General features: G+C 41.2%; 1 protein-coding gene across 2 annotated transcripts in view; it reads right to left on the bottom strand.

The window, feature by feature from the left end:
• DMGDH (dimethylglycine dehydrogenase) overlaps positions 1–22,865 on the bottom strand; it is a 70,585-nt gene that overhangs the window by 6,060 nt on the left and 41,660 nt on the right. For both annotated transcript variants that reach the window (XM_038402598.2, XM_038402599.2), the window contains exons 11-14: positions 21,755–21,885; positions 19,844–20,061; positions 18,747–18,904; positions 18,144–18,203 (exon numbers count right to left, since the gene is read on the bottom strand). In XM_038402598.2, coding sequence (XP_038258526.1) covers positions 18,144–18,203; positions 18,747–18,904; positions 19,844–20,061; positions 21,755–21,885 — 567 coding nt within the window. The remainder of the gene's footprint in view (positions 1–18,143; positions 18,204–18,746; positions 18,905–19,843; positions 20,062–21,754; positions 21,886–22,865) is intronic.

Genomic DNA, 22,865 nt, shown 5'->3' with positions numbered 1-22,865 from the left:
CTCTACACTTGGATCCTGCCTTGCTGAGTCTGCCTGCCCACTCCTGGTGCACCTGGCACAGAGGGGCGGGACCCCAGGGTGTTTCTGGGGCTGACCTGGTCCTTAGGGTTGGGTGCAGCCAAACCACTGAGTCCGTGTCCCGGAGGGGGGAGCTGGACAGTGATCTCCCACCTCTGCACAGCCAGTGGCCTGTGCTCCCCAGTGCCATGCTGGAGCCTCCACATTTATTTGATAAATAAAATCTGCAGAATTTTAAAATGTGTGCAGAATTTTTAATTTTTTGGCGCAGAAAATCTCTGCACTTCTGAATGTGTCATGCCACAAAGATCATGTCAGTTGTGTCTTGGGATGGCCTGAAGCCACACTGTGATTTGGGGAGGAGTTCTTCGACAAGGGGCAGAAGGTGGTTTTAGTAGGATCCAGGCAAGGATCTTCCCTGCGATGGAAAGAAGGGCAATGCTTTTGTAGTTCCCGCACAAAGATTTATCCCCTTTCTTGAATATGTAACAATGTAGGTGTTCTTAAAGTCAGGTGGAATTTCTTTGCAGGTTCAGATTTTGTTGAGGAGTTGGCAAAGTTTGTGCCGGAGCATTGTTCTACTAGCTTTAAAAACCTCAGCTGGGATGTCATCTGGGCCTGGAGCCTTGTGATTTTTTTGTCTAGGTGATGGCATACTGGACTTCCTCAGAAGATGGGGGATCAGCAAAGTGTTCTATTGCTGAGCGTTGTGGAATAGACTGAATGGTATCTTCATAGACCATGGATTCGCAGTTTAGTAGACTCTCAAAGTGCTCCTTCCAGTGTTGCTTAATGGCCTCCCTGTCTTTGAGGCGGGTGGAACCATCCTGGGAACATAAGGGGGTTGGGCCTTTGGAGCTTCGCCCATATATAGCTTTTGTTGCTTGAAAGAAGCTTCTCATGTCATCCTGGTCTATGAAACCCTGGATCTCAAAGGCCTTCTCTCGCCACCACTTATTTTTGATGTCACGTAGCCTCCTTTGGACTTCAGCTTTGAGCAGATAATAAGCCTCATGTTTTCCTTGGTTAGAGGAATCATTTTGCCAGTTACAGAATGTAATTCTTTTCTGTTGAATTAATGCTCAGATTTCCTTGTTGTTTTCATCCAACGAGTCTTGGTGCTAATGAGTGGAATATCCTATAGTTTAAGCACATGCACTGTGAATGGTATTTTTAAGTTGATCCCAGTGCTCTTGAATGTCAATGATGTTATCAGGCAAGTTAGAGAGTTTCTCTGATAGATGTTGCTGTAACATCTTGCAGCTGGCTTGGTCCTGAAGTGCTTTCATGTTGTATTGCTTTCGCTTAGTCTTTGGGTGTTTGTGGTGTGGTGGAGCGAGCTACAGGTACATGATTGACCTTATTAATCGATGGCCTGTCGAACAGTAATCTGTACCTCTCATGGCTCATGTTATATGGACATCAGCATAATCTCAGGCACTGACTATAACATAGTCAAGGAGGTGCCAGTGTTTGGACTGAAGATGTTTCCAGGTAGTGTCAAATTTGTTACTCTGCCTAAAGATGGTATTTATGATGAGCAGATTATGCTCCACACATTTGCTGATGCGGAGAATGCCATTGGGGTTTACATTTCCCACCCCTTCTTTGCCTAATGTGCCGCTCCAAAGTTGGAAGTCCAGTCCGACTCTGGCATTGAAATCTCCCAGGAGGATGGGTTTGTTTGCGAGGACTGCATCGAGAGCGCTAGAAAACTGCTCCTCATTGTCTTCCTCATCATCAAGTGTTGGGATGTATGCACTGATGACTGTGGCAGATTGGTTGTTGCTGAGCTTGAGCCAAAGAGTCATGAGATACTCATTGATCACCATGGGAAGCTCCAAAATCTGACTGATGATCTTATTTTTTATGGCAAAGCCAATCCCGTGAATCTGGATGTCTCTTCAGGTGACTTTCCTTTCCAAAAGAAGGTGTAGCCACCTCCATCCTCTTTTAATTGGCCCGGAAGGTCTTACTAACAGCTGCAATTTCAATGTTGAGTCTTGCCAGTTCTCTGGTAATTATGGCAGTTCTTCTTTCTGGGCATTCACTGTGCTGAGAGTCCATAAGGGTGTGGACATTCCAGGTGGTGAAATTCATTGCCTTATATCTCTTGTTTCAGCCATGGAATTGAGTAATCCCACTGGATGCAGCCATCCAGTCAGAAGAGTGTGAAACAGCCTGTTTCAGGCACCTTTTCTAGCCCTCTCCCCATTAGGGGTGAGCAGAGGGGATCCTAAAAAGCCCTGCTCAGTCACAGCTGCTGCTACTGAAATGCACTTCTTTCTCATCCAAGCACAAGACGACTGTCACACGGCTGCCGCCTGCATGCAGATTTGTGACTAAAGATTCCCAGAAATCACTACTCCTGTCTTCACCGCCACTTATCCGTCGCCACAGGGCTTTGTGCGGGCAGGTGCAAGCCCTTTGGCAGAGACCTGCGTGTGAAATCTTTTAACGTGGGGAAACTGGTGCGCAGGCAGTTGACAGGAGGAAAACCCTGACCCAGTGGTAAGGAGATCCAAGACAACCAGAGGCCTGCCTCCTGCTGAAGCCCTCATCTGCCTTCACAGCCACAGAGTACTAAAAGGTCCTCTGTATGCACCTCATCCACTGTTCGGGTCTTGTGAAGTTTGGACTGTGATTAGTCAGGAGCCCCACCACAGACCTGCTTGCCAAGGGGGTCCCTACTAGGAGTATGAAAGCTCCAGATGATGTAGCTCTGAGGGTCTTTAGCCCACGCAAGCCTCTCCACCACATCAAGGTTGCGGTTCATCAGAGAGGAATACAGTATCACATAGCACTGAAATGGTGCCTATTGTGGTGAACTCAACTCAGATCATTTCACCCTTCTCTTTTCTGGAGTATTTATTGTGGTGCTTCTAAGTTACTTGTAGCTGGAACAAGGATGAAGAAAGAAGAAACCCACTCATTTAAATATTTCTCATTTCCACAGTGCTTTCTACTCAAAATTACAGAGGAATCTACACTCCCATAAATTAATCATTTATAAATGGAAAAACAGTTTGCATGAAGGTTAATGCAGCAAGCATAATCAGAGCCTTGAGTATGACCTGACAACAGATGTGCACTGTTTTAACGGGTCACTTCCAGATTAACTGTATAGATGACACTTAACTCTACTGAGTATACAAATCACTGGCAAACTAAGGATGACGGCTAAATTTTTTTGACTTCCACCTGTTAATTAATCAGTTTGAGAAATGTACGAAAACTATTAGAGCAGGCAGTTTGCAAGATATAAATTCTAGATGTTTCTAGCACATTCACTGTTATTTTCATTACACATATAAGGCTAAATCCTTATCCCATTAATTTTAATGAGGTCACGCTTAGGCCTGCTTAAAAAAGGTACACTTCCAATTCCAAGTACCAAGGAGGGCCTGGTTTTGGCATTTTCATATAATAGCCACATTCTGCACTGACATACCCTATGCAACTCCTGTGGAAATAATAGTCTGACGATCCCTGCTCTTGACTGGAAGAGTGGACAAGGAATAACCCACTCTAGGATTCCTGTACTCTGCTAAAAAATACACTGGGATGCTTTTTAAAAACAAACAACAAACTATATCTTAAAAAATTCTCACCAAAACTAATCCAGACTTGTGATTTCTATAATAATTGGGTATGCAAATCACTTGTATCAGAAGTGGGCAAACTTTTTGGCCTGAGGGCCACACCTGGGTATAGAAATTGTATGGCAGGCCATGAATGCTCACAAAATTGTGGTTGGGGTGCGAACACCGGCAGGGGATGTGGGCTCTAGGGTGGGGCCAGAAATGAGGAGTTCAGGATATGGGAGGGTGCTCCAGGCTGGGGCTGGGCAGGGTGGGTGAAGGCTCCGGGGTGGGGCTGAGGATGAGGGGTTTGGGGTGTAGGAGGGGGCTCTGGGCTGGGACTGAGGGTTTCGGGGCGGGGGGGATCAGGGCTGGGGTAGTGGGTTGGGGCATGGGGGACTGGCTCAGGGGTGCAGGCTCTGGGTGGCGCTTACCTCAAGCGGCTCCTGGAAGCAGCAGCATGTTCCCCCGCTCTAGCTCCTACCCAGAGGTTCAGCTAGGCGGCTCTGCTGTGCCGATCCTGCAGTTCCCATTGGCCATGGTTCCTGACCAATGGAAACTGCAGGGCTGGATTAAAATGGCCCCTGATTTGTATAGTAAACAAACTTCCAGCATTTATGTACCTTTGGTTTGGTTTTAGATTTTTGTCCACTGAAATAAAATTAAGATTTAGGAAACTGATTCAGTCTAACCATGTCTGGCTATACTTGGTAACAACTGCTTCCTATTTTTATTAGGAAAATTAGTCAGTATACTGCAACTATTCCATTTAGTTTGTCACTCTAAATGTATAATGTAACATAAAATTCCACTTAAAAGGTACATTATAACTCAATATAAATGAATAAGAACAAAAATAGGAAAAATGAAATAAAGTTGAATTATATGTGGGGGAATGGTGATAAACAATTCTAAGGTCATGGTAAATTTAAACCTGGTTCTATCTTTTCTCAGTTTTAAAAGAAAATTCACTCTAAGCTTTTCAGGTAATTGGAGTTGGAATTGGAAAAGATTATTTTCTAGGGATCTTAACTATTTAGCCAGCATGAAGGTTTTAGCTGTGCAGAGTAAAGTGTGACCTGGTAGGCTTAGCCAAGGACATAGGAGCTGTTTAGCTCCAATGCTTATTCCCTCTGTGACCTTGGGCAACATACGTAACCTCTCTTTCTCAATGTCTCCATTAGTAAGATGGGATAATGACAGTCTGTACCTATAATCACAGGAGTGTTGTAGTTTGGTTAGATCTAAAGTAGAAGATATGCTGCCCCAGCAGGAGCTTCCCTAGGCATTGCATGTGAGGTAGGCATAATGCTAATCAAACATCCTGACTTTAAGTTAATGACCAATCTAAAATCCTTTTGAAGAGCAAGATAAGCACATAAGTATTTACCTCATATTTATCTACTTATCAACTGACTTGACTATGGGTGCATCTTTACTAAAAGGTGTGCTCTTACCTCGTGTTAGCTAACACATGGTAACTAACACAAGGCAAAATCCTAGTGAAGACAAAGTAGTTGGAGTTTTCACATGTTCCCAGGAAGGAACTTAGAGTTTAGACTGACCTGCTAACACATGTTGAAACTACAAACTGCCTTGTCTTCATTAGGATTTTACCTTGTGTTAGTACCACATGTTAGATGACACAAGGTAAGAACACACCTTTTTTCCTAGTGAAGACTAGCCCTAAGAGTCAGGTGAGATTAATTCATTAAGTCATTTTAAGCACAATAAAGATTATTGAAAATGTTGGTGAAAAGAGGCAGTAAAACTGCACCAAGGCATATCCTTAGTAGTATAGGCTTTTCTAATAGGCTCAGAGCCAGCTCTGTGCCATCCTTCTAGGAGCCTCCTCTGCAAAGGCAAGCCACTTACCTGCTCTTTGCCTCAGTTTCCTAAACTGTAAAATAGGAACATAAAGCTTCTGAGGAGAAATGTGGCTAAATTAATTTAAGTTTGTAAAGCATATTGTCTGCACTGGACAAAGCATCATGTCAGAAAGCTTGTTAAATAGCAAGTTTTAAATAAGACAATATTAAACACATGTACACAAAGAATCATACTTAATTATGTGTTAGCAGGTTGTAACTAACCCTAGATTCCCCCTGAGGGTTAACCACAACCAGCTAACACATTATTCAATACAACTGCCCTTATCACACTAGGGGCAAATTTAACTTAAAATAACCAAGTTGTGATTTGGATGAAAAGAAAAACCCCAGGGTTAAACATAACAGCTATCTTGTTAAACATGACTCTCCTTATCAACAATAAGGGCAAAATCATGATTAACACCATGCTAGTTAAAATGTCTTAATAGGTTTTTCAATATGGTGCTTTTTCCTAGTATAGACAAAGTCTTTACAAACCTTTAGATGGAAAGCAGTACATATAGTGTAAGCACAAAGTTTATTATTATTATTATCATCATTATCTATTAATACAAACTGCTGCTGCCGTCTTTTCAGGTTTTAGAATACTTGGGTGAGCAATTTGGAGAAACCAAAGGATTTGCATGAGACATCACCATTCTAAGTAATGTGTCCAAATGTTCTGCCAACTGATCTACTATTCAACGAGCTTAAGATTCTAAGAGAGTTTATAATGGGCTGAATTTTTTAGTAACTGAAAGATGCACAAATTTTTTTTTAATCATTCTTCTATGTAATTACTATGAATATTCATGGACCATTGTCATGGTATAGCATGGATGGGTGCCTTGCAGAGTCTAATTCACAGTGTATTTGCCAAGAATACGTTTGATTTTTATGGAAAGTGCCATTTGTTTCTTACACTTTCTTTGTGCAGTTCCTAATCCCAACCTTTACTAAGTATGCTTTCTTATTTAAAGGAAGGAAAAAGGGAACAAATCATAAACTGAACTTTTCAAAGTTCGTATGTCTTCTTACAGTTCTCGAGTAAGAAGAAGAAGAATCAGTAACTTAGCCTAATGAGAAAAGGAGTACTTGTGGCACCTTAGAGACTAACAAATTTATTAGAGCATAAGCTTTCGTGAGCTACAGCTCACTTCATCGGAGCTGTAGCTCACGAAAGCTTATGCTCTAATAAATTTGTTAGTCTCTAAGGTGACACAAGTACTCCTTTTCTTTTTGCGAATACAGACTAACACGGCTGCTACTCTGAAACCTTAGCCTAATGAGAAAGTCTGGACTTCTAAAATCCAAAAATGGTATACCCCATTCAGCAAAGATAAATAGCTGGTAGCAGAAATATGCAAATACCTTTTAATAATGAAATGCTGTAATTGATTTGGTAGACTACTTAGGAATGCTGGCACAAGGCCAAATTTTGTATACATCGCTGCCCAACTGAGCAAGCCAGCACCAACATCTGCTGCAATCTGCTATAACCATAGCATTACAGCACACTGGAGACAGAGTCCATGCAATATTTTGACATTAATTATTCTTAGTTGGATACTCTTGAATAATTTCAGGGCTACCCTCCAAATTATACCCCTCTTGCCAACAGGATGACTGAAGATCATATCTCCCCCTAGGCAGAATATTTGACAGATTTCCTTTCTTGCACCAAAATGAAGTTATAGTTACACTGGATAAGACAGTTATCTAAAGAGGACAGTCAAGGCCAGTCAGTGTAAAAGAAGACCTACTTAGCTGTGATTTGGACAGACTGCCCTGTTCCTTTGTTTTACCTGCCAATTCCACTCCTAGGAACAAGCAGTCAGACTAACGATATGCATATGATAAAAACTGTCGTGACCAGTTGCCCCACTGAAGCTCAGAATGCCTAGCCAAATGGGTAGTTTTAGTTCAGCCTAATGTGAATGTGACTCATGCATAAATTCTATGCAGACAATAGCGTTTTGGAGTCATCCTGGGTTTTCTCAGGTGATTTCAGACTCCATGCAAGCAGTCTGTATCTAGAGACAAATTTTCTGCCAGCACAACTCAATTGCCTTTAATAGTTACACCCAATGGAGAATTTGGCCCCTAGATTTTAAGATGGCCTGAAGCAGGGGTGAATTATGGGAAAAGACCCAGCGGGCAAATAAATGGTAGGGGTGCCAATGGTAGTGCCAACTTTGGGAGCAGGGTGGGAAGGGGTGTAAGACCCAGAGGTCATTTGAATACCAACAAAACAAAAAGCTACACCCCCACCAATTCAGAATCATTCTCACAGTCCTCTGACTCAAGACTCAATCTCTTCCCAACACCCTCTGCTTTCTTCCCCTCCCTATCTCGCTCACCTGCACACCACACAACTACATCAGCTCTTCTTGAGTGCTGCCTAATGCCCTCCCTAGATTTTCATTCTATCACTTTTGTTAGGGAGGAGGTGCCACAAGGAATCTGTCCACCCTACTTTAGGTTGGGTGCAGGTAGGGTGGGCACTGCCATCTTCCTTCTGAAGGGCCAGCAAGGTGGAGAAGAAGGGGGTCTATGATGGGAAAAAGGAGCTGCTGGAACTGCTCAAGGAGCCTGGGGACCTGATTAGCAAATGCCAACGATAATATCCTTTTGGTCTGCCCCATGTTGACATTGGTGGTAGGAGGGTGGACATTAATCATTTGCTATTGTTAGGCAAACACCTCCTCTACTATGAGGTCACGGATCGTCTCACTAAAACAAACTAAGTCATCTAAGTAATGAAAAATGTAAACAAAGGGCCACAGCTACTTTTGCAGATAGGTTGTTCTGCAGCTTCTTCTCACCCCACTCTGACCCCATGTCTGTGAAACTATTGAGCCTTTCCCTTCTGCCTCAGGTTGTCTCCCAGCCGGCAGCACCATGCGGTTGCACCTACCCCAGCCTACCCCTTGCTCCCATGGCTCATGAAACCTGGACAATAGTAAGGAGCAGTTCAACTATAGGCTGAGCAAGTGCAGAATGGTGGTAGAATGTGCCTTTGGACATTAAAAAACTCGCTGGCGTTGTTTGCTGACTAGGTCAACCTCAGCGCAACCAACATTCCCATTGTTATTGCTGCTTGCTGTGTGCCCCATAATATCTGTGACAGTAAGAGGGAGACGTTTATGGTGGGGTGGGAGGTTGAGGCAAATCGCCTGGCATCCGATTTTGAGCAGCCAGACACCACGGCGATTAGAAGAGCACAGCAAGGCGTGCTGCACATCAGAGAGGCTTTGAAAACCAGTTTCATGACTGGCCAGGCTTTGGTGTGGCAGTTGTGTGTGTTTCTCCTTGATGCAAACCCGCCCCTTTGTTGATTTTAATTCCCTGTAAGCCAACCACCCTCCCCACTTCGAAATAAAGTAACTATTGTTTTGAAACCAGGCATTCTTTCTTTATTAATTAAAAGAAAATGAGATCATGGACAAGATAGCCCGGGTGGGGTGGGGGAGGAGGGAAGGACAAGGCCACATTGCTTACTGTAGCCACACTAAAAATCAAACTGTTTGAATGACAGCCTTCTGTTGCTTGGGCCATCCTCTGAAGAGGAATGGTTGGGTGCCCGGAGCTTCCTCCCAGCGTTCTTGGGTGTCTGGGTGAGGAGGCTATGGAACATAGGGAGGAGGGTAGGCGGTTATACAGTGGATGCAGCGGGGGTCTGTGCTTTTGTTGGCTTTCCTGCAGCTCCAACAGATGCTTCATCATGTCCGTTTGCTCCCCCATTAGCCTCAGCATCACGTCCTGCCTCCACTCTTCGGGCTCACTTAATTCTTTCCTGGCCTCTGCCACTGAATGCATTAAGGTGTGCCCTATCAATGCGGGAGGACTGCAAGAGCTCGGAAAACATGTCATCACGAGTGCATTTTTTTCGCCTTCTAATCTGTGATAACCTCAGGGACGGAGATGATAGGGGGAGCATAGAAACATTCTATGCTCTACAATTCTTGGGGGACTGCATGGTCACCTGTGCTGCTGAGTTTGCCACGCTGACAAAACAGGAAATGAAATTCAAAAGTTCCTGGGGCTTTTCCTGTGTACCTGGCTAGTGCATCGGAGTTCAAAGTGCTGTCCAGAGCGGTCACAATGGAGCACTCTGGGATAGCTCCTGGAGGCCAATATCGTCGATTTGCGTCCACACTACCCCAAATTTGACCCAGCAAGGTTGATTATAGCACTACTCCCCTCACTGGGGAAGAGTACAGAAGTCGATTTTAAGAGCTCTTTAGGTCGACAGAATGGGGTTGGTTGTGTGGACGCAGTCATTTTTAAATTGACCTCATGCAGCTAAATTCAACCTAACCTCATAATGTAGACCAGGTCTAAGTCTGTGATTGAAGATAGGTCACTGAAAGGTAACCACATGCTCCTTGTAGGCAGGAGGAAGAAAGAGATGCTTATCTCACTCTGGCTGCTTATGTGCAAATTAAGTATTGCCCATTTACAGTCTAAGCAACAAGCTAATCAAGAGATGCCAGGGGCTGGAGGTCAAAACAAAAACAAGAGGTATCTTGGGTACAAGTAAGACAATGAACTTATATATAAACAGTGTTTTCTGTACCCAGAAACCAAGTTCTAATGATAAAAAGGCTCCCTAGTATAGGATCAAAAGACAGAGTGGAGATAGAATTTAATACTGGAGGTTGGTTAAGAAAATTTGAGTATGAGAGCTCTCCTTATCTTCTTTTAGAAGATATCCAATTGAAAAGGTAAAAGGGAAACAGTTTATGAATGTACAATCAGAAAGAATCTCAGTTCCTTTTAACAAAATAAATGACCAGGTCACCAGGCAAACTCTGCTGGACTATATCCCATTACGCTGGTGAAAGAAAACGTTCCAGTCTCAGACGTACAAGCCATCCCGAGCGATGAGGATCATAATTCTGGGAAAATTAGGCCTAATTACACAATTTGCGGTGCAGTTTTTTTCTTAACTCTTTTTCAGTTGAGTCCCTAGAAGAAGTAGATTGATTAAATGGACCTGATTGGGATTCCAGTGAAATGCCCATTGAAATTGTTTCATGGAAGACTGCTGGCCTTAAAAGTATATCCAAGGATTTGGATTTTAGGAATTACTTATTTCAGCTTGATTTAGTTTTCCTCCAAGAACCTTGACTTTCTAAGGATGAGTCCTTTTATTTATTGAGTTTTAAATCTTTTTTTTAGAAGGGCGAATTAAGTATGCTAAGAGGGGTAGATTTGCAAGTTGTCTGGCCCTTCTTGTCTCCACTAAATTAAAAATCAGAACTAGGAAATTAACATCTGATAATCCCTGTTTTCAGGTCTATAGTACTATTTTAGTGGATAATTTTTATAAAGAGCTTTGAGGGAAGAGCTTGAATCTCATATTGATTTGCTTATAGAAGAGTTTCGAACAGCAAGTTGTTATTTTGGGAGATTGGGGGATAAGGAGTTTTTTTATTTTTTCCTCCAACTTAGTTAACGGGATGTTATCTTCACTTAGTCCTAGACATTCTAAGACAAGGTGAATGCAATGGGGTATGTACCGCACACAGGCTCTGAAGGGGTTAATTGAGCTATCTGGTTGCACTTGGAGGCCCATGAAAGATGAGTCCCAACTGGGAGAGGAGCTGGTTGGTTTCTATAAAGAGAAGTAGAAGGGACTGCAGGGAGAGAGGGATCTGTAATCCTCCTCTGGACATAGGGTTGCCAATTTTCTGATTGCCGAAAACCAAACACCCGTGCCCCGCCCCAAGGCCCCACCCTTCTCTGAGGTCCTGTACCCACTCACTCCATCCCCCCTCCCTCCATTGATTGCTTTCCCACACCCTCGCTCAATCGCTTATTTTCACCAGGTTGGGGCCAAGGGATTCAGAGTTCAGGAGGGGGTGCGGGCTCCGAGAGGGAGTTTAGGTGCAGAAGGGGGCTCAGGACTGGGGCAAGGGGTTGGGATGCGGGAGGAGGTTCAGGGTGCGGGCTCCAGCTGGGGGCACGGGCTCGGGGTGGAACTAAAGTCAAGAATGTGAAATCCTTATGCTTAGATTGGAAAATATTCACAACCAATTGGATATAGCAGTTGTCTGTGCAATAAATACATCTCCTTGGCTTTCTCATCTAAAAAGTATCCAGGGTTACAAGAAATACAATATTTTTAACAATAGGGTGTTAGGGAGAGCCTTCATGGCTCTCTGCTTTCAAGCCACACTGTCAGCCTATTTGGATGGGAGTTATGCTGGCATAGACAACAAATTGTTTTTGTCCATACAGGTCTGGCCAGGTTGAATTATTTACTTTCTTGCAGCTTATACTGTTACCTGAGAAACAAATGGTTAACCCCATTCTTGGCTCAAATGCCTGTTATTGCATGGAATCGACAACTAGAATATTTGCTATGTAATGAAAACGTTTAATTAATACAGTGGTTGCCCTATTTGCCTGGTCAGCTGCAAAACCAAGAAAAAAAGTATGTGAAAAAAAGGTTCTTTGTGACGTACATGAAATAATGAATTTCTAACCTTTATTATATTATTTTTGCATGTTGTTTTTATGGGGCGTGATTTTAAAAGTTTAATTGAACTTAGGAGAAGGGTTGATTTTGTGTTTTTACTTTTTGTATTTTAAACATGCTTGTTTTACTGTAATGTGTTAATTTTTAAATATGTATTTATTTTTGTACACTATGGCCTAAGGCTAAGATGCTATATTAATAAATAATAATATTTATTCATAAATAATATTATGTCTGTGTTTATGTTCAGGGAAACAGGACTATTATGTTCTTTGTAAATAAACAGGATTGCATCAAAGAAATACCTAACTCCTTCATCTAATTTTTCCTACTGGAAATAACCTGCAACACTTCAAATATTGGCTAACACGGGTCAAAAAGGTTGACAGTAGAAGCACAAAGTGTCTCATTATCTAGAATTATCTTCCCACAAACTAAACTACCCAGTTATTGCAACTGATGTCCAGACGATGGCACTGTTGTGTATAGCTTAAAAGAAAACTGAAAATTCAGTTCTGTAAGTAATTTTATATCCTTGTATTCTTGATGACTAGTGGCAATATTGCATTCATCTTGCCATTGGGAAACATGGAAAATCTTTCTGAAGGAAGTTCATTTCTGAAAGCTATTTGAAGTAATATGGAAAGTTTTTCACTATAATATGAGGCTGGTTGAGTGTTCCTAATGGTAAAAATGACCTGTGATTTTGCTTAGTATTTCACAGATAAAGTATCATCTTAATTTTTGAGTGTTTAACTGAAAACACTTTGCAAAGCTTCTCAATAATTATCCCATTTGAAAGAAGTCTCTGTGATTTACATACAGGGGAGGAAGCAGCAGCCAGAGAAAGTTGATTCTAAAAGTCCAATAACTTCCCAGCCAGGGAATGAATCTTTCATTCTTCTATTTTTTTTGTGCACTTCATTTTTGCTAATTACAACACACTATTTACTTCGCTCTTTGCCCTTGAAACCTTTTGTGGGGCCTCATCTGTTTTAGAAATTTTACCAATAAGCACTGGTCCTCCTGCCACCTCCTCCTAATGTATCTTCTCTTAATCATGGCAAATGTAATGTCCATAAATGCTCAACAATGGTTACTGAATATCTGCTCATTACAACCTATAGAAAATAAACTATTGTTGAGAATGTTGTATTAGTTTGTCATAATCAACCATTTTATGTGAATGAGTGCTTTACAGTCCTCTATAATGCCTTCACATTTATAACATACCAGTACAATATTCAACAGGAATATAGAAATTTTATGCCTCTGCATATATAAGGCCCAATGTATTCTGTGATTCTAAGTCCTGAAATTTGCCTTGGAATTCCCCCCTTGCCAAAACTGATTGTAAGATAGCAATCTTCACAATCTTAGCTTTTGTTTAAAAAAGATGTTTCTAGCCCTTACTGTTCCAAAGATAACCAAGTATAAACTGAAGTAGTGGTGTCTTCCTGGGCCTACAGGCTGCCTTAAACAATACCTTTGAGAGATGGTAGTTGCCCAATTCATGGGAACAGATTGTTAATTCTAAAATCTAAAGATGACAATACAAACAACAACATTGTTAACTATTTCACAACAGATCAGTTTAGGAGAAACACCCAGCTAATGTGCTTACTGTATAACCTCAAAAAATCCAATGGTCCTCACCCAGCTGCCAAAACCTCCAGCTTCCTTCTCTTCTTCTTCAACGCTTAGCCAGACAGTTGGCTGTAGTGATCGTTCGCCATTTGGTCTGTTCCTGCACACCACAAAGGTTTGATGGCCCGAGAGTCCAACATCGGAACAGACTTGATGAACCCACATAATAGGGGGTCTGTCTCTGGGCGGCCTCCATCCCCTTGGTTGGTGGAATTTTATCCTGGATGTTACAAGCCACCTGGAGAACGGCGCTCAGTGGAACGTCTTGTGGCATCCTTGTGACATGTCTGAAAAGCGTAAGGCGCTGCCTGTAGACAATGGATCCAGTAGTCTGTAGACCTGAGCGACCATAAACATCTGCATTACAGATGAAGTCATTCCACTTTATGCCCATTATACGACGTTGACATTTTGTGTGGAAAGCCTCCAGCTTTATCCAGTCTTGCGGTGTAGTATCCATGTTTTGCAGCCGTACAACAGTATGGGAAGGATACAGCTTGAATAAATCCTGAACTTGGTTGTCATACTAAGATGACGTTGATTCCATATCCTTTGTAAACGGCCCATGGCAGATGCTGCAATGCCAGTCCGACGGAAGAACCTCCATGTGAGAACTAAAGGAGCTGGTAAGTATAGAACCCAGATAGTAAAAGCTGGAAACTGATTCGACAGTTTCGCTGTTCAAAGAGATTGGAGTCACAGGTGGACCTGGTCCTAGATTTTGCAGTTTAATCTTTGACCATGAAACATGGAGACCAATCTTAGCTGACTCCTCTTCCATATGCTGGAGTGCCTCATGAAAGCTGTCGGGGCTCTGTACTAAAAGAACAATGTCACCGATGTAGTCAAGGTCTGTGAGTCAGAGATCACAAATCTCAAAGCCTCTGGACCTGATGGAATGCTGCATTATTAAATCCATTGCCTGACAAAAGAGTGCAGGGGCCAGAACGCAACCCTGCCTAAAACCAGATATTGATTTAAAAGGCGCTGACATCCAGCTCCCCAATGAACAGGCAGTGGTTCCATTATGCAGCTCTCTAATCAAGTCCAGCAGAGTGGTAGGGACACCTACACCCTTTAAGGCTTTCCATAACACAACATGGTCTACTGAATCAAATGCAGCCTTAAGATTAACCTACACTACATGCCAGGGCTTCCTGAACTCGAGCTGTATCTCCGACAACAAGCGAAGGGCCAAAATGGCATCTATTGTGGACATGTTCCTTGTAAAGCCTAACTGTTGGGGACAGCGCTTCCAATGTAGCAAAGGCTCCAGGCGTGCCAGCAAAACATGCGCAAACACCTTTCCTGGAATGGAGAGTAAGGTGATCGGCCTGTAGCTCTTACATTTGCTGCATGGTCCCTTGCCCCTGTAGAGTGAGATCACAATATCGTCTGTCTAGGAGGCTGGCAGAGTTCCAGTTCTCCATGCCAGATGAAAGATGGCCAGAAGTGATTCTGCTACAAGATCAATAGCACATTTTAGCAGCACTGAGAGGGTGCCATCAGCACTGGCTGCATGTTTTTTTTTCAGTTTAGAGATGGCACAGTTCAACATTGGTTCATCAGTACAAATGTCTGGATCTGGAAGTGCAGTGACTGCCACATCATCCAGCTCTGAACAAGCAGCAGGTGGAGGATGGTTCAGGACACTGTGATAATGTTCCACCCAGGGTGAGAGAATGTCATTATCCCATTTATATGGATGGCCTTGGCTGTCGTTCAGGATGCTGTTTGTAGTAACTACCTCTAGACCGCTGAGGTTGTGAATGATGCGGAATGCTGGCTTCGAGTCACCCCTGGCTAAACCAAATTTGACATCATCCGCCACTTTGTTATAATATGCCTTGTGATCTCAGAGTGTCAGGGTGTTAAATTTTTGCTTCAGCTGATTACGAGTGCGCTTATCACCATGCTGGCGGGCTGTGGCTTTCAATTTAATGATCTGGAAAGCCTTCTCCGATAGCCATGGTTGGCATGCAGAATGCCTGTAGCCAATCATCTGCTCAGCAGATTGGTTGAGGGTAGAAGTGAACAGGGAACAGGCAACCTCCACATCATCTGGCAGATTAGCTAGACCTGAGAATCTGTTGCAGACATCAATACAAAACCTGTTCACTAAACCACAGTGTGTTGATGTCAAACTTCTTCATCATCGCAGAGGGCTTACCTGCTCGTTGGAGCATCAACACCATATGGGAGATCACTAGATGGTGATCTGTGTTCGCCACGCATTCTGCACCACGATATACTCTACCGGAGGCGCAGAGACGCCTATCGCATGTAATGATGTGGTCCAATTCCTTCTGAGTGACGCCATCATGAGAGATCCATGACATCTGGTGTATGCGTCGCTGCTTGAACTATGACCCAAGAATGGAAAGATTCTGGGAGGCACAGAATGTAAGCAAGAGACGAGAGTTATCATTGGGTGTGCCTGAACCATAATGACCTGTTCAAACCCAGTTCGCAGGGAGTCAGTAACTACATTTATGTCACCCAGGATCACGAGATTATCATGTGGAGGAACTGTGCATACTAGATGTTCCAAATGATCATAGAAATGATCTTTAACTGAGTCAAGAGATTCCTCTGTCGGTATGTAGACTACTATGACAGTGAGGTAACCGTGCCAATGTTTAAGACATGCAGTAAGTAAATGAGGAGACATGGGCATCCAGGTTGTCAGGGAGGACTTGGCCTTGCTTTGCAGTAGAAGTGCTACCCCATATAAATGTTGGGGCCACCAGAATACAGAAGTAAAGAATCTTCCACCTCATGATGTCCGTGATCTATCAGCCTTGCTTCTGTTAGTCCTGTGATTGATGTACCAAGACAGTCCATTTCGCGTGAGACAGCAACATGATGACCACGCCTGTGAAGAGTTGCAACAATCCAAGTTGCAATTTTGGTGGGCTGTCAGAGATCACAGATACAATTGGATGCATTGTCAAAAGTACTGCAGACATGCCTGCCGACATCAGAGGACGTGTGTCCCCAGGGGGGCTTTGGCAGGAACCCATCATGTTTGCACTGAGGGGAGACAGCATCGACAAGACATTTACAGCTGAAAGTAAGGCAGGGGCTTTAACCCTGGTGCTGAGTATTAGGTATTCTTGATACCATTTGTGAACTTGAATATTACACCCTGTGAAACTTGAGATATACTTTGTCATAAAATGGCTTTAAAACTCTGGATACAACTGGAACCTTCAGATGTCACTGTCATGCCCATTATATGCACTGCTAAATAAAGACAATGTTCTGTCACATTTATTTTTCTGTACAAACTGGACTTTATAATTTTATGGCTATCATTGAACCTTTCCTTTGGATAGCAACATTATTCCGTGGTGCTCTTTTAATGCCCTGCCAATTCTGTGTTACTGCTTAAAAGAAAATTAACTATTACTTCAGAAATAGACTCTAATAATTATTAAACATCTTTGCATATATATTTCAGGCTCTTGGATGATCATTTGCATCGGTGTACATCTGGAGAAATTCTGATGACTTCAATCAGGTTGCAAAGTGTAACCACAAGAAAAAAATTGATCTATTATCTATATAACTAGGGTAGATACAATGGGCAAGTTGTGCCAAATTCTGATTTCATTTACACCAATTTAAAGCTGGAGTGATTCATGTGATATTCAAAGCAGAGTCTAATGTATACTATTTTAATTGTTAGACAGTTTGAAAGGCCCATTAAAAGCAATAACTACATCTATTATTTTGAACATAAAGTTTGATGCAGTATAAAATTTGCCAATGGATTATCCCCAAACAATTATGTCAGTAAAGAGAAGTATAATTTGTGTTAATTCCTGTAGTTTATATTTAAATACAACCAATATTATGCCCTGAGCCCAGTCCCACTCCCTACGTTTCAAATTAGGCAGCAATCCATTTTGCTGATGCAATCTCTTCAGTGGCTTTATAACTAAGTTTTATGCTAACACTGATTTAGCTTATTGTGTCTAATTCATCAAATTTGCATCGAGCAATTATTTTGAAATATTTATTGCTCAGACCAATATTTACTATACCAGAATAAATATCGCATGAGATCAGAGAAAATACTGCTGCACTGAATAACTCATAAAATAATAGAAGGCAGAAACATTTCCAGTTCACTATAAAACAAATGTAGCAGTGCAATTAGTACATTAGTCTGCTTTAAAAATGATACTTGCCTTGAGGGTCTTTAAATATCCAATCTACTGAAAATGCTGTTATTTTAATATGTTAAAAAGACATACATACTTGTATTGGTATGTACATACATAGATGGTACATTTAAAAGTGCCTGATCTAATATATAATTTTGGCAAAAACAAACGTGGAGAAAAATGTTAAATCTTTTTTGAAAAAAAGCTACACATAATAAAGGCATTACTTTACTGTAACACTAAGACCTTGCTTCACCCATTTACAAATATCTGTATTTGCAATACATAGAAAATTGTTTTTTTCTTTTAAAACACTTATGGAAAGAACCTTCCAGATAACATAACTTTTAAAATAATACAGACATACCTTGTTTAATTTGATAAAATAGTCCAGTCCAGCTTCCAGAGGATTAGTGTCACAGTTCATCTGTTAGAAAAATAAATATTTAATCCATAAGCGATGGCCCTGCAGGTTCCCCCATTGTTTTCACTTCTTTTGTTTCTAGTTTTCCATTTAATCCTTTTTATTTTTTATGTATAGTGGGTTAAATTCTTCTGTTAGCCAGATGCAATTCACTGAGAGCTGCACGTGTGTAATTTTAAGCAGAGTACCTAATGCTATCCATAATACAAAATGAAGCATGTTTTAACATACACAATAAAACTACAACTCAATAAGAAATGAGACATCTTGTCAAAATAAAATGAAATCAACACAACCATGAACAACTGAGGTGCATCCAAAATAGATATTTCTCTGCCAAAAATTTAATGAGTATAGTAGTTATTTTTACGTGGGAAAGACACAGTTCATCATAATAGTAATTTCCCCTGACTAAAATAAAATCTGTCTGATTTCTCTCCATTGCAGATTGAGAAACCCAGAACAAAATGTAGCTCTTTCTATCTAGTTGTGACTAAAACCCATATTACAAAAAATTGAATTGTAAAAATAATTGTGTTTTCAAACCTCTGCCCCCCAGGCCCGGAAAGCTTTTTCCAGCCTTAGGGCATTCAGAGCATAAGTTCCAAAGTCATCGACCCCTTCTTCCTGGCCTGCTTCCATGATGACATTGTACAGAGCTGCAGAATCTTCTTTTCTATGGTAGAGTTCCCAACCCAGTTCACCTGTTATAAAACAAAGATTAACAGACTAATCAAATCTAGAATTAAATAATCCCAATATATTTAGTGCTAGCATTATTACTCCAGAGATAAATGCTATGAAAATTAGGGCCAAATTTCCCTATTACACAGAACAAATTAGTAAGAGAGTGCAGAAATTTCCCTTCCCCACAGGAGCTCCTGAAAGAATTGTGCCTCAGTACATAAACAATGGCACTATTACTATAATTTAAACTGATGACCCAAACCTGGGAAATAAATGATTCAGTAAGAAGAGGACAGGAAAGAAAGCCAAAGTCAGAGATGATGTTTAGGGGACATGTAAATTATCAATTGGTAAATTACTCAAGTCTAAGTCTACACTGGTGTACTATATAAACTGGAAGATGTCAGTTACAGCAACATGGACTGCCTCAGACTGAGCTCTGAATTTGGCTCAGTATGGTAGAGATGGACATAGAGACAAATGAAAATAAAAAGTGACTGGCAAAGAAAAAAGGGGAAAGAATAAAAATTTAGCACTTATGCTTTCTGTTTTCAAGGCACTTTACAGATACTAATTTAGTAGTAATTCAAAATCATTCCTTAACACTGATTTCCCACCAAAGATCACAGTTTTCAAAACTGGCCTTTAGTTCTGTAAAAATATAAATATATATATATATATATATATATATATATATATATATATATATATTATATATACACACACTTTGGTGTATTTTTTTGTTTGAAAGATCTTGGAAATCCTTCTTAGTTCCTAACCAGAAAATGTTTGACAACCAAGGTACTGTTTCTCTCTCATTTATGTCTATTTATAATTTGATTAATCTAATGCTTTCGAACACATCATCAGTTTAATTTCTCAACATAATTTTTGTCATACCAGTTATTTTCCTGGCTGCCCAATTATTTTGATAGTCTGTTTTCCCTACCTCTTACCTGTATAGGATATCCTAATAGCAGTAGCAGCAATATCAGAAAATTTAATACGTCTGGACTGAAGAAATTTAAATGCAGAATCACTAAGATCCTCAGTGGTCAGTTTCTGGAGAACCTTTCGTGCAAATGGACCTGCTATGCCAAGTACTCCCATCTCATCTGTAATGTTTTTAATCTCAACATTGTATCCACCCTTCAGTGCTTCCTCTTCTATCCATCTGCATGTGAAAGACAAGAGTTTTATTAACATTCTCATTCAAGATAATAATTTTAGCATTTGTTCCTGGGGTCATAGTCCATAGATTTATTGTAACATTCAAAGTAAGTGTTCTATATGATGATAATAATTAAAACTTGTGTATCTTGTGGTAGTGCCTAGAGGCCCCAACCAAAGATCAGAGCTCTACTGTGCTAGGCGATGTACACACACACAAATAATGAAGAGCCCAAATAGAGTGCCATATAAGTATTCAGCAGTGCTTGAAAAGACAAACAATATGGAAGTCATGGGTATGAGGCAGCTGCCAGACATATTGACCAAACTACCTGCTTTAACCCATTAATCTGGCAATTACTAATATTTATTTATTACTAATCATGATGGGCCAAATCCTAAGGCCTATTCCCAGGGAGGGGAGCTCCACACCAACCTGCCTGAGCCTGAGGATAGTCAAGGCAGTGTGAAAGAGGACATAGTGATCAGCCACACCACCATCACAACCTGTGGAGGCCTTAAAAAGAATAAAGTGTTCATGCAAATGAGAAGCTTCCGAAACTGCTACTGCCCCTGCTGTTGATTTGCAGACAAGAGCCTTCTGCTCTTGCTCCTGTTGCTTCCACTGCTATGATAATAGCTGGAGCAGTAAGGCTTGCAAGTGCTGCTATTACTCCTGAGCTTCAACAAGTAAAAGGGGATTCTGGATCCTACTTCTTGTACCACATTTCACCAGATTGTCTCTTCCAGACCCAGTTCTTCCCTTCTGGGGCACAAATAGTCCCAAAATAACCAGAAAGCCTATTTGCTTTGAACAGCACAACCCACATTCTACTGTTTTCAGGGCAGTCTCTTCCCCAGTCTACTTCCCCCTTCTTCCCTTTCTTCCTTGGTATATGAAGCAGCTGGACCTGGCAGGCCCTCTACCCTTTCCTCCCTGATCCCTGAGTCTGCAAAAGAGCATGGGAAAGGGAAGGATTTATGAGTATGTTTCTTTCCAGGACCCCTGAACCCTCTTGAGACCCAACTGCAGTGTATACTTCATCACAAAGGCAGGTTAATAACTGGTGTAAAATAAGTTTTTTTAGATGTAGGATAAGTGCAATAGATAAGAGCAATAATTGAGGCAGTTTAGTACAGAGATAGAGGAGAGGTTTTAAAAGGGGAAACAGCGGTCCTAGAGTAGAGGGTTGAAAGCATCATAGGACTTAAAATGGATATGCCTTTAGATCCAAAATATGTGTAACCACAAAGGCAACAAAGAGCAAACAGTAAACACAGTGAGCATAAGAAATCTCTTAAAACACAGATACACATTCCTGACACAATCTTACACTGTAGATTCCTCAGATTATTTAAATTGTTAGTGAAAAGTTTAGTTTTAACTCTTAACAACCAAGTCTCTCATAAAGTTCAAAAAATAAATAAAGAAGGCAGTATTCAAAATCTTATAGTATATAGTCTGATAAGTTTTCTTAAGAAATCCCAAGGAATAGTTGGTGGACCAAACAAAACTGTTGAAGTTCTTTACAAATAAATACATTGAGCCAGTTCTGCCACTCTTATTCAAGTTTAGTACCTAAATATGTAAGTATTCCCATTGATTCCAATGGAACAAATCACAGAATAAGGCATCACTCACAGATGTATCTATCTCTATCTATCTGTGTACTGTATTTACCTATATACACACTTACCTCAGATCATGGAGCTCTGACCCAGAACCAGTCACCAGCAAAAACTCCCCTGGAGACAGGTGAGACACGGTTAGCTCAGCATAGACTTGGCCTCTCGGTGTTAACATGTGACTTATATTTGTAGCACCCATCTACATAGTAGAACATATAATAATTTCATTTGCAAAATAAATCCTTTGAGCTCTTGCAGGTCCTTGGTGCAAAATGTGAAAACAAAATGCTTGTGTACATTAGTTATACAAAAATCTTTAACCATATCACTTATATTAGAAAGTATGACCCAAATAAAGGTTTGGTCAAGGTCTTTATGAATATTTGTTACGTGTATGTTACAGAAGACTTTCTCAAGCCAAAATTGATTGAAGAATAGATTTCCAATGCAAATTCAGTCATAGATTCATAGATATTAAGGTCAGAAGGGACCATTATGATCATCTAGTCTGACCTCCTGCACAACGCAGGCCACAGAATCTCACCCACCCACTCTTGCGATAAACCTCTCACCTATGTCTGAGCTATTGAAGTCCTCAAATCATGATTTAAAAGACTTCAAGGTGCAGAGAATCCTCCAGCAAGTGACCCGTGCCCCATGCTACAGAGGAAGGCGAAAAACCTCCAGGGCCTCTTCCAATCTGTCCTGGAGGAAAATTCCTTCCCGACCCCAAATATGGCAATCAGCTAAACCCTGAGCATATGGATAAGATTCACCAGCCAGATACCCAGAAAAGAATTCTCTGTAGTAACTCAGATCCCATCCCATCTAACATCCCAATTTCTTTTTCTTAAGTTTGCTGTCCATCAAAGCCAAAAATTGTGCTTGCCTTATTCACACAATGTTCCCCTTGAGTCATGTGAATAAAGCATGCAGGATTTGGTACCAAAAGGATGAGCATGCCATGAGACTGCCAAAGGTGTCCAAGAGGTGTTTACAACTCTGAGTTAATCCAATATAATCTCTGCTGTGTATAGTCTTGATCTAGAAAAAAGTCTCATTTGATACAAAAGGATTTCCAGAGGATTCCTCTTTAGTGTTTTTTTTAAACTTTCTGTGAGATGAAATACAGAGATGATCACATTATTATGCCTCTGCTTCCCTGTCTCCCATTTCTGA

Source organism: Dermochelys coriacea, chromosome 5 (genome assembly GCF_009764565.3).
Source record: "Dermochelys coriacea isolate rDerCor1 chromosome 5, rDerCor1.pri.v4, whole genome shotgun sequence".
In the NCBI taxonomy this organism is placed as follows: domain Eukaryota; kingdom Metazoa; phylum Chordata; order Testudines; family Dermochelyidae; genus Dermochelys; species Dermochelys coriacea.
This window is presented reverse-complemented; position numbering and strand designations above follow the sequence as displayed.